This window comes from Pteropus alecto, unplaced genomic scaffold (genome assembly GCF_000325575.1).
Source record: "Pteropus alecto unplaced genomic scaffold, ASM32557v1 scaffold98, whole genome shotgun sequence".
Lineage (NCBI taxonomy): Eukaryota > Metazoa > Chordata > Mammalia > Chiroptera > Pteropodidae > Pteropus > Pteropus alecto.
Window position 1 is genome coordinate 367,985 of NW_006443570.1, and position 14,455 is coordinate 382,439.

At 47.1% G+C, this 14,455-nt stretch overlaps 1 protein-coding gene across 1 annotated transcript; it reads right to left on the reverse strand.

Annotated features, from left to right (window-relative positions):
• Positions 1-9,561: 9,561 nt before the first annotated feature.
• Positions 9,562-14,339, reverse strand: LOC102880904 (tubulin gamma-1 chain). Its single transcript, XM_006924589.3, has 11 exons — positions 14,187-14,339; positions 13,754-13,866; positions 13,382-13,549; positions 12,465-12,533; positions 12,110-12,189; positions 11,571-11,697; positions 11,255-11,341; positions 10,992-11,141; positions 10,393-10,545; positions 10,148-10,309; positions 9,562-9,961 (listed from the first exon to the last, which is right to left on the reverse strand). The coding sequence occupies exons 1-11, from the start codon at positions 14,233-14,235 to the stop codon at positions 9,764-9,766; spliced, it is 1,356 nt and encodes a 451-aa protein (XP_006924651.1). The 5' UTR covers positions 14,236-14,339; the 3' UTR covers positions 9,562-9,763.
• Positions 14,340-14,455: the final 116 nt, after the last annotated feature.

A 14,455-nucleotide genomic window follows, 5' to 3' on the forward strand; every position in this document is an offset into this window, starting at 1 on the left:
TTTTCCTGAGGTAGAGAGGGTTAGAGTAGGATATTAGCATGAGAAAACCATTTCGGTGATGGCTGTGGTTTTTGAGGAGATCCTAGTGACTCTGGAAATATAATCTGGCCTGGTGGCTAGTGGCCAGATGGCAGTCATCACTGAGTTCAGCAGAGTTTGACCTGGAGATTTGCAACAGGTGGTCTTCTCCAGGCTCAAGATACTGACACTGGCTATTCCGAGTGCAACTGGACTGTGTGTGTATGCGTGTATGCGTGTGTGCGTGTGGGTGTGTCTCGCTGTGTATGTGTGTGTGTGTATGTAAGAGAGACAGAGACAGAGATGTGAAGGGAGAAGAAGCAAATATAGAGAAGGTGTGGCCCAACAGACCTAGCAGAAGTCCTTTTTCATCCACTAGTTCAAGGTGACAAGGTGAGCACCAGAGTCACCGGGTTTGCCTGAATGGCCAAAGGGAAAGGTGTGTAAGGTCTGGGCTAGACCCATAGATGAGATGTTTTGTGTCTGGAGGGGCCTATGTCCTGCCTCTGTTGGCCATTATGGGCCTGCTGCCTGAGCCAGGTGGACAGGTGAGGACAGCACATGGCCGGCTTTTATTCTCAAATCCTTTGTAGGCTTTTATGCATATGGAGAACAAGTAGGGAAGAATTACGCTTAATCTGTCACTCTTCTGACTGCCTCCTTCTTTAGAAGTGCCATCGATTCTTGCTTCAGGAATTGTTAGCATTGGGGTGAGGTCTGAAGGATGGGTTTTATGAGTCAGGAACCCCTTGAAATTCTTTTCAAATCCATATGTTTATTTTTTTCTGGGGAGGTTCATAGCAGATTCTCAAAGAGATCCATGAATCAACAAAGATTAAGAACTGTTGGCATAGGGCAAGCAGAAGGAATGCATGAATTTATAGGGGCCTTGTTCTCACAGCTGGGATATAAATGAATGGAATATGGCAGAGTAGTAATGATCAGTTTGGTGACTCAGGGCCTATGGATTAGCAGCTGCTGCATCACTTGATAATATTAGTTACCCGACAACATATGGGTTAGAGGTAGTGGTTAGGAACTTGAGGAATGAGCAGGGGACAACAACAGTGCATACAGAGAAATAAATACTGTGTGTCCAAAGGAACATAGCTGGTTGGGTTAGAACAGTCACTGTGGGGAGATCTTGGAACACAATTGAACACCAGAGCAGACAGAGTATTATAGTGTCCTTGAGACTGATGTGTTTACAATCCATGAGAGGACTAGGTCACAAGGATTTCCAGGGGGCCACACAACTTCAGTTAGGGTCATTCCCTGGCTCTGGGGGGGAGACCATCTCGTTCTGTTGCCTATGGTTAAGGCCTAGGAGCAGAGGTAGTACTCTGGCCTTCCTTAGTCCCTTGACCTAAACCCTATTATTTTCATTTCTACTTCATCCTTTTCATGAACTTCAGGGTATTTTTTCATACTACCCCTGTGGCAGTGCTCTCTGTGATTCTTTTCCAGCCTTGGGAGCCAGGCTGATGAGATACTCAGAGTAGTACCATTTCTAAAACTGTAATCTAAGTTTTGGGGAGCAGTTCTCTCTCAGCTCAGGAATCCTAAGCAAGGATGGGACATACAGGGAGTGGGGATTCTCAGGAAGAACTGCTGATTAAGGAAAAGAAGAAAAATCCTTTTTAAGACTTGGGGTAAGACGTGAGGCTGTTCTCCTCATTGGTTCAGCTGCACTTTGGTGATACCTGAGGCTCTCTTGCTCCTCATCACCTCCTTCCAGCCTTCTCTTGACTGTGGCTATGCTCCTTGAGCAAGGCAAGTCATTGCAAAGTTGTTTTAGAGGACCATATCCAGTTGGCAATTTTGTTTTACCCTGTGGGAGACCTTCCAGCTTAGCCAGTTCTGACTGCCCCTTTTTTTCCAACTTACTTTACAGGTCCAGCCTTGGAAGTGCTCTACCTTCCACAGATAGCCCCGTTTGGTACAGCTGTCTACAGATCCAGTTCATGATTTATGGCTATTATTTGATCTTGTAGGAAGTAAAATACTCGTAGTCACTAGTTTGTTTCCATTCAGGAGTTAGTGGCACTTCATATAATGCACACACTGGGAAAATTTCCGAAGGATCAAATATCAGAAATTCAGCTACATCAAGCCATTTGTTTTCTGATACCATAAGCTATTCAGTGTAAAAATCCTGGAATATATCTTTTCTTATATCATGCATAAAAGGAATAAAAAAAAATTCATTTCTAAAGTTGCAGAAATTACATCTCTTCCCTTCTTTTCCCTTCTCTTTGTAAACAGTTTAGGATTAAAATCACAATATTCCTAATCTACAGGCTAATGGTGAACACACGAATTTATCGTGGGGTACACAATTATCTGATTGTGTAGCAAGTCTTTTGTCTTATTAAAGGAAAGGCAGGGAATAGAAGCTAAGGCCTTGACATCATTCTTTCATTTGTTCAACCAATGTTTGTTGAACAGCTGTCATGTGTCAGGACTTGTGGCAGATATCAGGGATGCAGAGATAAAAGACACTGTCCCAGCCCACAGAAATGCATAGGCCAGCAGGGAAGACAGGGAAGTGAATCATTAATTGAAACATAATGGGGTAATTGTCAGGGGAGCAGGAACAGAGTGCAGGTAACCCCTCATTTCAGTGGAAAAGCAGTAGCCCCTCATTTATTTTATTGTTTTTACCATTGTTACACTTTTATCAGAAAAAAATTTCCATGTAGAGAAGTGAATTTTATGGATTAACCAGGCTTATCTCTCTAGATCTCATAACTTAAAACATTTAAAAATTATTTTTGATGGGAATACTTGTCAAATGTATACTTCTCTTGTTTCTTAAATGGAATATACTGAATGAAATGCAGTCTCTTCTTGTTGACCTGAAGCACGTGCATGAACATTAGCCTTTGTATCTGGACCCACAGACTCCTTTAGAGATATGTTCACCCCTAAGCCAGCTGGCCCCTTCCTTATTGCTTTTTATAATTTTTCAGTCTCTTCTCTCCTTATCTGGATGATTGCACTGGCCTTCACTGCTTTTAAAGTCCTCAGTAGCCCTCTCCTTTCTCCTTTCAAATTTGTGTTGGTCTAGAAATTCATACATCTAAATAGATCAGACTTTTGTTTAAAATAAGAGTAAGTAGACTATGAGTCAAGACTGGACAGGCCCACCTGTGAGTAAAGTACATAATCTTGAGTACCTGAACTTGGCAATCAGAGTGCCTTCTTTTGTTTTCTTTCTGACTGGTATTTACATTCATTTGAGGGATGTTTCTGAGTGTCCATCACGGGTCAGACACTGGAGATATAGCAATGAACAGGTCAGTCCTTGCCTTCAGGGAGAAAAAAACAAAACCAAAGCATAAAATAATGAAGTGTTGTGACATTTATGGCAGAAAAAGTACAGGGAAAAGTACTGGTGGAACATATATAGGGAAGCTGGAAGTCTTTTGGAAGTGACACTGACGTGACCTGGAGGATGAATCAGGAGCCAGCTAGGTGAAGGAATGGTGTGGGGAGGAGAGATTCCAGAGGAGGAGACACGTGGTGAAGTCTGGGACACCAGAGTGTGACTGATTGAAGTACTTGAACGAAGCCCAGCGTGGTTGGAATGAGGAGAGTCATGGAGAGGTGTGGCACAGAAATGGGTGGGCCGGTTCTTCTGGAGGGAGCATCTTCCAGGTGATGGAACACGCATCACTGCAAGAGTCCGAGAAACTACAGTATTCTCAAGATCGGCTGAAACATTTGATCTTGAGGCTTATTTGTCTAAGCGCTGTATACTTTGGGAAGCCATTGGATTAGTCAGGCTGTGAGGGGACCACAGAATTAAAATCAGTTGTCTAACATGTATCGATTCTGCTTTATAGTGAAAGAAACGTATCTATTCAAATAATTTTAAAACATTTCTATTTTCGTATTTTCCTTATTTGCAGAAATTAGTTCTGAGGTACAAGTTGGTTTAATGTAGAACTTTTAGAAATTAGAATTTTCACAAATATTTGTTTTTAAACAATATTTTTTAGAAATAAAGAGCTAACATGTTTAGAGAATATTAAGAAAAGAGAATTTCTTATCTATATATTTTCTACACATGGAAATAGATTTATGAAGTTTAGGCCATGACGTAAAAACAAATGTAATGTCTAATTGATGATATAACTATATTATGCAACTCACTTTATAGAGCACTAGTTCCTTAGTTATGAAGAAGTTGCCTTTTCTATTATTTTGATTGAATCACAGTTATATGCAGATTAGAAATTACCTCATAATTGCCTCACTAACCTGGACCATTGGCCCCGAAGTAATATTTTATTTTATCAATATTTAAATTCTTACAAAGGAGCAAGACTTCATATTTGTAGTAGACTGTTGCATTGATGGCCCCTAATGAATCTTGCCTCCCAATATTCATGTCTTTATATAGCTTCTCCCTTATTGACTCTATGGTTGGCCATGAGACTTGCCTTGGCCAGTGTGCATGATACAAGCACAGGAGGGTAAATGGGGCATACCCTCTTGGAACACTGTCCTGGACTCCTATGTAAGGAAGTGGATCTAGTTTACTGGAGATTGGAAGGTCATGAGGAGGAGAACTGAGGCTCCCTACCCAGCACCAATTGCCAAACATGTGAATGAGGCCAACTTGGACCGCCTAACCATTCTAGCCACCTATAATAGCCCAAGCGAGCCAGAGGAGACCAGCAGAACTGCCCAATAAAGTCACAGAATCAAGAGAAACAAGAAGTCAGTATGTCTCTATGTTTTTTGATGAATTTTCATGCAGCAATAAGTAACTGGAACAATGTCCTTTTACCTTGTTCAATTTAACCTTAAGGGCAGACTAAGACAGAATTATGAACAATGATTGGATGTTTTCCTTTTAAATTGCTCTGTAGGAGATGGAAAAAATTTTACACATGGAATGGGAATTATTTCGATCTAATAGTAAACTTTAAATTAAGAAGTTAAAATTTACTAGATCTTTTTCCAATTCGAAAATTGTTGGAGCATGCGCTTATAAATATTATGGTATATGTTATACCTTTCTTCAAGATATTTTTCTCATAAAAGTAATGTATTTTCACTGAAGAAAAATAGAAAAGACTGAAAAATTTAAAAAGAAAATAAAAAAGAAATCAAGCATCTCGCAATCCAAATGTCTATTGATAATTATTTTGCTGTATTTTCTCTCAGAAACTTCTCTGTGCTCCATGTCATGTTTTTTCATATTTAAATTAGGCTGAAGAAGGGCGAATGTGGATATAAAATGATGACACAAGAGAACCATGTGATGGTACAATTAAATATCTTGATGACGGAGGGAGTTATAGAAAGGTACATGTATGATAAAATTGCATAATTACGCATACACAAATGAGTACACTGCATATAACTGGTGAAGTCTGCATATGCTCTGTAGATTGTGCCAATGTCATCTTCCTGGTTTCGATAGTCAACTTCAGTTATGTGAGATGTTAACGTCAGGGGAGGCCGGGTGAAGGGAGACCTCTCATACATTTCTTTCTGTTTTCCTGAAAATCTATCATTATTTAAAGAAAAAAAAGTCTTAGAGTTGTGTGCCCTACTTTTCCCTTTATATTTTCATTTTTAACAGATAGAGACTATCCAAGTTTCATATCCACATGTCTTAACTACTTTCAACAAAAAAAGTCTTAATATATTTTAGAATTAACCACAAGAATACCTAAGCATTCTATAGAATACATAGGGTTGTATTTGAGAGTATCGAAAAAAGAAAATTACACGACCAAAATAATTATAACACTAACACTAATTATAACACCAAAATAATGTGAAATTATGTATCTGGTGGACTGGAGACAGAAAAGGGAGTGTTTTGGTTGAGCATGGGGAGGAGGCCCTGTCTGTGCCTGGTCAGGAAGAGGGAGGGAGTGGAGGAAATGGGGCAGTCTACCGAGCAGAGCTAGTCTGGGGCAGCTCAGGGCAGGGCAGGGCAGGGCAAGCCAGAGTTCCTGGGGAAAAAATGATAAAGAGCAGATCGTCAGCATGCCAGCAACAGCATCTGAGCGGGAGTGGAAACTTCAGAAAGGACTGGCAAGACAGACAAGAGCTGTGATATCGGAGTCTGCCAAATATTGGTTGCAGAAATTTAGGGAACAGGAGGAAGTAGAAAGAAAAGGGGTGTTATTTGAGAGGAAAAGTCCAGATAGAGCAGGTTGGTGGCTGGAGTGTCCTAGCTAACTTTCAGGGGTTCCTTTTTGCTCAGAGAATGAAATCCAAACTCTGCATGGCATAAAAGGCCCTGTATGACATGTGTGGTCTGACCTCATTTCCCGGTGCTCCCCCAAATTCACCTTCTGAGTCTTCACAGTTTCCAGAAACTGCTGTCCTGTCTTTAGGCCTCCTTCCTCTCTCAGGTGCTTCCCTTTGCCTACCATGCTTTCCCCGTGGGTGTCAGTGCGTTAACTGCTCTCGTGCCTACAAGGCCCTGCTGGCTTCTCTCTGTGAAGCCTTCTGTAGTAGCTGGGTTGGGCCACAACCCCCTTTCTCTACCTGTGGCTTTCCCTCAGCCCCAGGTATACCCTGGTGGCCTCATCTGACAGGTGTCAGCTCCCCCATCCCAGATGTTGGGAAGGGGGTGGTCGAGCTGCAGAAGAGAAGTGAACTCCACCTCCCATTCCCCTGCCCAGCCCGGGCCTCTGCGTGCGCTAGTCCTTTCTCTTACATCTCCACTTGGGAAACTTTCCCTCAGAATTCAAGGCTATCAAACAATCATTTCTCTGTGATTGGCCTCCCACAGCCTTTTGTTCTTGCAAACATTCAAGAAATATTTATTGAGAACACACTGTTGTGATAGATTGTGTGGAACTTCTTCCAGTGAAGGGATTGTCACACATCGAGTCCCTTCCTTCATACAGTGGTCAGCCCATCATATATTGGGCAGTCATTGCACCCGCTTCTAAGCATCTCTTTCCAGATGGGGAAGACTACTTACTAGCCTCACCTCAATCCACTTTTAAAGTTACAATCCTTAAGTTTTAGATTCGTTTAAATCACTCTGTTTTGGGTTATGTGCTTCCTACTACTAGATCTCTGTCTTACGCATGTTCGAAGGACCCTGGGGTCACATCACACTGATGTTCCGGGAACATCACCTTTAAGTGGTTTGTTTTCTCTTCTCCGTTTAGTCAAAAAGAGGTCTCTGTTCCAGGATTTTTCTGTTTTCTCTCCAGCTTTTCCGCAGCAGCCCTTGTCTCTCCGAGGGGACTGTTACTTCTGCGGCTTGCAGTCTCTCGGACCACAGGGATTTCTTACCACCAGCACCACCTGCTGCCCTGATTCCCGGAGGCCTCCCTCCCTTTCCACCTGGCCTCCTCACTGCCCTCTAGTTGACATGCTTTGGGGTTTGCCGCTGGCCAAGTACAGGGAGGGGCTGCGCTGGTGTGGAGTGATGGGTAATCTGGAAATAGCCTTGGGGGTGGGGCTTGGCCCTGAAGCTGGCATTGAGGTGTTTGCCTGTGCTTAAAATGCCTGACACTCAGCAGTCAGAAAATAGAAGCAACTTTGCAGACCCAGTTAGTTCTCCCTCCCAGGGAGGCCCACCTGTGCAGGGTGTTCACCCCTCTGTGTTGGGGACTATACGACTATTCACACAAAACCTTTACTCTGGACTAACTAGGTGTTTCCTATGCCGGGGGCTCCATACTCTTTAACTGGATACTGCAAAGGAGGGCCCTGGCATCGCTTATGGCCTGGAGGTACGCCAGCAGGCCACTCACAGATGGCAGTCTTGTGGCATCTGCAGGCTCATGATCCCCTGCTCACGCAAATGCCCCAGAGGCACATTTGATAAAGGAGGAAGAACAAGGCAAGGTACCCAGTGGTACATGGCTCAGAGGTGGAGCCAAGGGACCAGGTAGGTGTGTGCTGGTTTTCTCTGAAGTCATCTTACTCTCTTCTGGGAGAATAGATGATTGACATCCACCAGACTGGATTTCCCAAGTCAGCCTCCTGCAGACCCTGGCAACTGATAGTGACAGGCTCGTGCTTTGACTGCTGTAGTTAACAGGCTTCTGGCCTTCCTGCCACCCTTCAGCCAGGCAGGGCCTGGCTTCTGATCATCTCTTCTCTGCCCAGCAATCTTGCAAGGATTCCTTTTGTTCATAAGGATTGGCCTGTATGTTGCTTACTCTGTTCACCCCCAGGCCAATAGTGAGCAACAGGGAAAAAAATCTTAATTTGTCCAACATTCCTGGGTATTCTTCAGCCTCTATAGGGAGCTGCAGATGCCTTCTAGGGCTGGTGCACTTCACTGCAGAGCTGCTGAGCTCTGCCAACCCCAAACGCTCATCCATAGGGCCTGACCCTCTGGCTTTGGCCCCAGACAGCCTGGGGTCATGAGGATAAGAAGACAAGCACAGGTCCTCAGCTACTTTGACCTGGGTGATGGGAACACTTTGCAGGTATACATGAAACCAATGGAGGTTGACACCCACCTCCCCCAGATTGTATCTACCCTATCTGCACAGGTATTCAGGGTCCCCACATCCTGACAACCGTAGGTCCATCTGATGGCTCCAAAAGATCTCAGAAATGGGACGATTCTATACCAGCCTGATAAGGTAGCACAAAAGGCAGGATGCACAATGTTTAGAAACATTGATGCCAGTTAGGCAGATCAAAGTTTCACTCTAATTCTGCCATTTACTAGCTGGGTGACTTGACAAATTAACCACTCAATTTCCTCATTAAAAAAAATAGGATTAATAGTATCTACCACTTCAGAGGGTTGTCACGAGGATTAAACAAAACAATGTGAAGTACTTAGCACAGTGCCCGCATGCATGTTAGCTAATGCTGCTACGATCCTCACCTTTAGGGTGTATGAGGACCTAAGACGGGCCCTGACGGTTCACCACAGTCTACGGACAACCTGCTTTGCCCTTTTGATCTTTCAGATTTAAGCCTCTACCTATTTACTACTTCCCCACAATCTTCCACCAGAAGTGGAAGGCCTTGGTCCTTTACGTAACCAGAGGCCATTGGAGAACAGCATCATGGTGCCTTAGCTATGGGCCCATTTTTGGCCCTTCTTAGAGCCTAGGCTTTAGGTTTGGTCTCCTGACTCTAGCTGCCTGACCTGGGCTCTCCTTGACTGGCTCCTGGGCACTGCCTTACCTACATGAAGATTAAAGGCACTTGGGCTGAGTCTATTGCTTGCCTGGGGCCTGGGAGGTCGGGGGTGGGGTGACCACAGGCCTGTTGCCCTGATGATTAATAAGACACTCTGAGGTGGGAATGTGAGACCCGTGGAATGGGTATCTGATACGGGTGGGAGAGAACTGGGATCGGAGTGTCAGATAGAGAGCAAAGTAATATCTGTGGGTCTTTTTACCCTGCAAATTTCTCAGGTGTGTCTACCCCACCCACGTTCTTCAAAACAAGGGAGAAAGAAAAGCTAGGGGAGGTGTTTGCTCAGAGTTGAAGATGCTGCAAGTGGAGGAAGAAGACTCTGTCAGTGATGGAGAGAGAACAGGCATCCCCCTCCCCAGTTATCCAGGCCTTCGGGGACCAGCGCTTGATGAATATCCAGTGCTTTATTAAACATAAATAGTCTTATGAGAGGAGAAATAAATGTGTCCCCAGTACAACAGAGAGTTCATGTAGGTGTGTTGATGAGAAAGAGATGTGCGAGGTCCCTTTGCTCTGAGGGGGAGGTCAGTCAGGCCAGGCCTGGGCCAACCAGTAAGGCAGATGAGGGTCCCTGTCCTGGGGGGACTCACTGCTCCTGGGTGCCCCAGGAGATGTAGTCTGGCCGCGTGGCTGCATGGTACTCATCGATGAGCTGCTGTACAATCTCCCTGGATGTGTCCAGCTCGTCGAAATTCTCCTTGAAGATGTCCTCCTTGCGGAACTGCTCCAGGAAGGCCTCCCGCTTCCGCAGCTTGTCATACTGGCGACAGGTCCGCTCGAAGAGCTTGGGGTGTACCGAAAGCAAGGGTCACAAAGAACTTCAAGGAATAAATGGCCCTGAGAGCCAGGGAACCAAGGCTGGGCTAGCTCCACAGTAAAAAAGCCAGAAGCAGAGTAGCAGGGATACAGAGAGGTGAGGCACAACCGGGAAAATGATTATGGGAAAATAGTTACAAACTGTGAGCCTCACCGAGGAGATGCTGGTGTGGTTGGCCATCATGAGCCCGCTGACTCGGTGGGCAGAGGGCAGGTAAGGAGACTTCCTCGACAGGGCCACCTGGATGCTGGCTGGGCCCCAGGGGATGAAGTTGGCCAACTTCCGTTCCCGGATCCTCTGCAGGCTCTTGTGGACCTGGGGTGGGCACAGGACTGGTGGTGGTCACTTCTCCTCTACCCCTGCGGGTTTCAGGGCTGGAACGAAGGGGCCTCAGCTACCTGAGTAGGGTCCACCTCCCCCTGGATGATGTTGAGGATGGCGATGTAGCAGTGGTTGGTCTGACGATCCCGGCCGGTGGACACCATCACGTTCTTGGGCTGCAGCAGCCGCCTCATGACATCCAGGACCGTGGTCTTCCTCACGCTGGCCACCTGAGGGGACAGTGGGCCACAGGGACCAGGCCGGCACTCAGGGCACAGTCCAGAGATGCATGGACGGAAGAGTAGGCAACACATGTCCCCCACCAGACCCGCGGCAGTATGGTCTCTTGGGGGAGCGTCTTTAGATTCAGGTCTATATCGAGTCTCTGCTGTGAGATCAGGAATCTCAGCCCTGCTCAGATCGGCAAACTCGTGCCCCTCTGTAGGAGCATAAACAGACCCCGCACATCCCAGGCCCTGCAGGGAGCCAGGCCAAGAGAGGAGGACGGCAAGTCCGCACAGAAGTCATACAGTCGGTGCCAGTCCCTGAGCACAGGGTCTCTGGGGGCTGCAAAGGGCAGGTCCTGGGGCAGCAGGGAGGAGAGCAAGGCTCGCTTGGGTTGGGGCCTACTGGGCCCAGGGCCAGCTCGGACTGGGACACTGAGGGCTGCTCCTACCGACTGGTCTGTGGTGAGGGGGGTGTAGCCGGTCATGAGGAAGTGGAGCCGCGGTGTGGGAATGAGCGAGGCGATGAGGCCGATGAGGTCGTTGTTCATGTAGCCGGGGTAGCGCAAGGTGGTGGTGCTGGCTGACATGATGGTGGACACCTGGGGACAGGGGCGCCACGTCATCCATCTTTCTTGGGGAGGCCTCCCATCCCCAGATGGCACTGCAGCAAGGAGGGGTTCCAGTCCAAAGGAGTCCAGGAATAGGGGCTCACCAGCTGGTTGATCTGGGAGAAGGATGGGTTCTGGATGTGCAGGCGGTCCGTAGCGATCCGGTTCAGGGCTGTGTTGTCCAGCACCACCTGGGGGGACAGAAGAATGTGACAGATTTTGGGGATTAGAAAGAACAGGAGCTTTGCCTGAGCCTTCACTCTTAACCTTAATTTCCCTTGAGCCTCATAGCCAGAAAGACCCATCCAAAAGGCCTTTGCACAGGACTGAGGCCCAGGAGGCCTCAAAATGGAGTTTTTAAATGCCTAAAGATGAAACAGACAGGGGCGTTGGGAGTAGGGGAAGGTATCCAGGACTCACCACGCAGTCTGCGTTCTGGGTCAGCCTCTTGAGCGTGAGCAATGAGTTGTAGGGCTGGACCACAACATCGCTCATCTCATCCTGGTTGGGAAAAACTGAGTATGTCTGCACCAGCTTCTTGGGGTACCTGTAGGGATTGAGAGAAGGTCAGGGAAACAGACTGAAGGCTTGATAAACACGGAGCTCCCAACAACTGTTTGGAAGCAGCTAAATCTGGATGGGGAAACTGTTGTGGGCCACAGCATCAGCAGAGAAGGGAGACTTGACTTTTATAAGTCTGTAACTTTTCCAAAAGGCAGAGAGACATCTTAAATTCTAAGGTTCTAACTCCAAACCGTGCAAACTCCTTGAACCTTCATTTCTTCTTCTAGGGCCTAGATTCTAGGCTCTGGTTCCAAGCCCCGAGAGTGGATCAGGTTCTCAGTTTATATCTTGAGTTTCCTCACTACAGGATGAGGTAGTAGGGCCCTTTTTGGATCCAGTGACTAGGAAGGTATATCTAGAAGGACTCCCAGTTACTTGAGAAACCAAGTCCGTACCTGTCATTTAGCCGTTCTAAGAGGTAGGAGCCCAGGCCAGAGCCTGTCCCCCCTGCAATGGAGTGACACAGCACGAAGCCCTAAATGGGAAAGGAGCAGTCAGCGTCTAGGTATCTAGTGGCAGGATTTCATACTGTACCCATCCCACAATTTCCTGGACTCCTATCTTTCTGAGCCCTCTCCTCCACTCCCCCTGCCCAGAGCTTAGGAGATTGCCTTATTTCCATTAAGGTCTGGTGGCTTCTGTCCAGTGCAAAGGGTACACAGGTGGGTCTTGCACCTAACAGGTGGTTTCTAGAGGGTATTGCCAAGCCTTCCCTATGTCAGTTCCCAACAGCATTCCTGAGACACTCACCTCTAGACTGTCACTGCCATCTGCCTCCCGGTCTATGATGTCAAAAATATCCTCGTGGATCTTCTCTCCCTGCATAGACATGGGGTCAGAGTGGGACAGGACCATGGGACAAAGACCTCACAACAGCCACCATCAGTTCTCCTTATAGCACCTACAAGTCCTTTTCTGGAGCAAAGAGGCCCTGTTTTTTATTTGCATTGAGCAATATAACAGTGGTTAGGAGCAGGCGCTCTATCTCCAGACCACCTAGGTTCATGTATTAGCTCTCATTCTATTTAGCCGAGTGACTCTGAGCATGTTACCTAATCTCCTTCTACTTCAGTTTCCTTATCTGTATAATGAAGGTAATAATACAGGTCCATATACCCTTATCTAAAATTCTTGAGGCCTATGTTTTGGAATCAAATATTTCTGATTCTAGAAAAGTAATATGGTACATATATTGTATGTTAAGTGAAACTTCAGTGGGGGGGGGTCTGTGATGTGCTAATCAAATACATTAATATTTCTGCAAAGAAAGGTATGAATAATGACAATAAACTGGATATAAATGATAATAGCCTGTCTCCACTGAGATTTGGTTTTGTTGCTAAATGGGTTATAACTTGTCTTACACTTTGTTTTTTGGATTCTGGAAAAGCATATACGAGTCTGTGGACCTGTAGTACCTACCTCTAGGGTTGTTGGGAGGTTTAAATAAGTGAAAATTACTTGGTATGCCTGGCACACAGCACTAGCTAGTGTAGTCTCTTAACAACGTGACATAGTTGACTTAGAGAAAAAAACTCTCAGCCAGGTCTCTCTCTCTCCCTTTCCCACTCATATACCCTCTGATTTCATCTCTTTCTGAGAAGTCATAGGGCCTGTCCTCACGCAGGAAGAACCTTGCAGGTCCTGCTAGGGGAACAGCAAACGACCTGGGAGAATCCACTGGCCCAGTTGTTGCCAGCTCCTCCTCCATGCTCCGACAGGTAGATGTTCTCTGGGTTGTAGAGCTTGGCATAGGGGGAGTTGAGGATGGAGTGGATCACGCGGGGCTCCAGGTCCAGCAGGACGGCCCTGGGGATGTAGTGCTCATCATCTGCCTGTCAACAGAGTCAGGAGGAAACGTAGTCAGAAAAGGCCAGCCCAGTCCTCCTTCCTCCCAACTCTGGCTCCTACCTGCCCTCCCTCCTTAACAGGTCGCCCTGGCTCCTTTGCCCAGTACCAAGTTTCCCCGTACCAAACCTCTGCCCTTCCCTTAAGGCCCCCTGGGCCACTGCCAACCCTGGCTAAGTCGCTGGGAGCACCTGGTAGAAAAAGACGTCCTTGCGGTCAGTGCCCTCGGTGGCAAATTCCTCCACGATGCCTTCGGGGCTGATACCATGCTCGGCGCACAGCTGTTTCCAAAACTCGAACCCAACTGCGGGGGAGGGACAAACCGAGGAGAAAGAAGATATCTGGGTCTGGGCAGGTTCCAACTAGGAGCTGGGGGACCGAGTGCCTGGGTCCAGGGATAGGAAGTCAAGCTTCAGGAGTCTCCCATAACAAAGGAAAGAGTTACAGGGCCAGCGACTGGGCGAACTGCCCCTTGGGGTCGAGCAACTGGACACTAGGTCAGGCATGTCCCGCCTTTCGGAGAACTACGATTCTGGGAAGGGCAGATGGGGGTCCAGGATCCCAGAGCGAGACCCCATTGAATCTAAGGAACGTGGCTAGTGGAGGGGCCGGAGGTTTGCTCACTCTGATTGCCGCACTGGCCCAACTGTAGGGTGATGATTTCCCTCGGCATCGCTCCTCAATCACCAGCGTAACAACCTCTCTCCCGCTAGCAAAGCCGCCGCTCGCCACACGACGCAGGCGCCAAACAACCCGCTCCGCCCACGAACTTTCTCTGTCCCAATGAGAAGTGAGTTCTGGCGATGGCACTTCCTTATCTATTTGACTTCAGTCATGCAGACTGCGCGTGCGCGCCCCCGGATCGTGCTCAGACACCTGAGAGAGGGACGTAT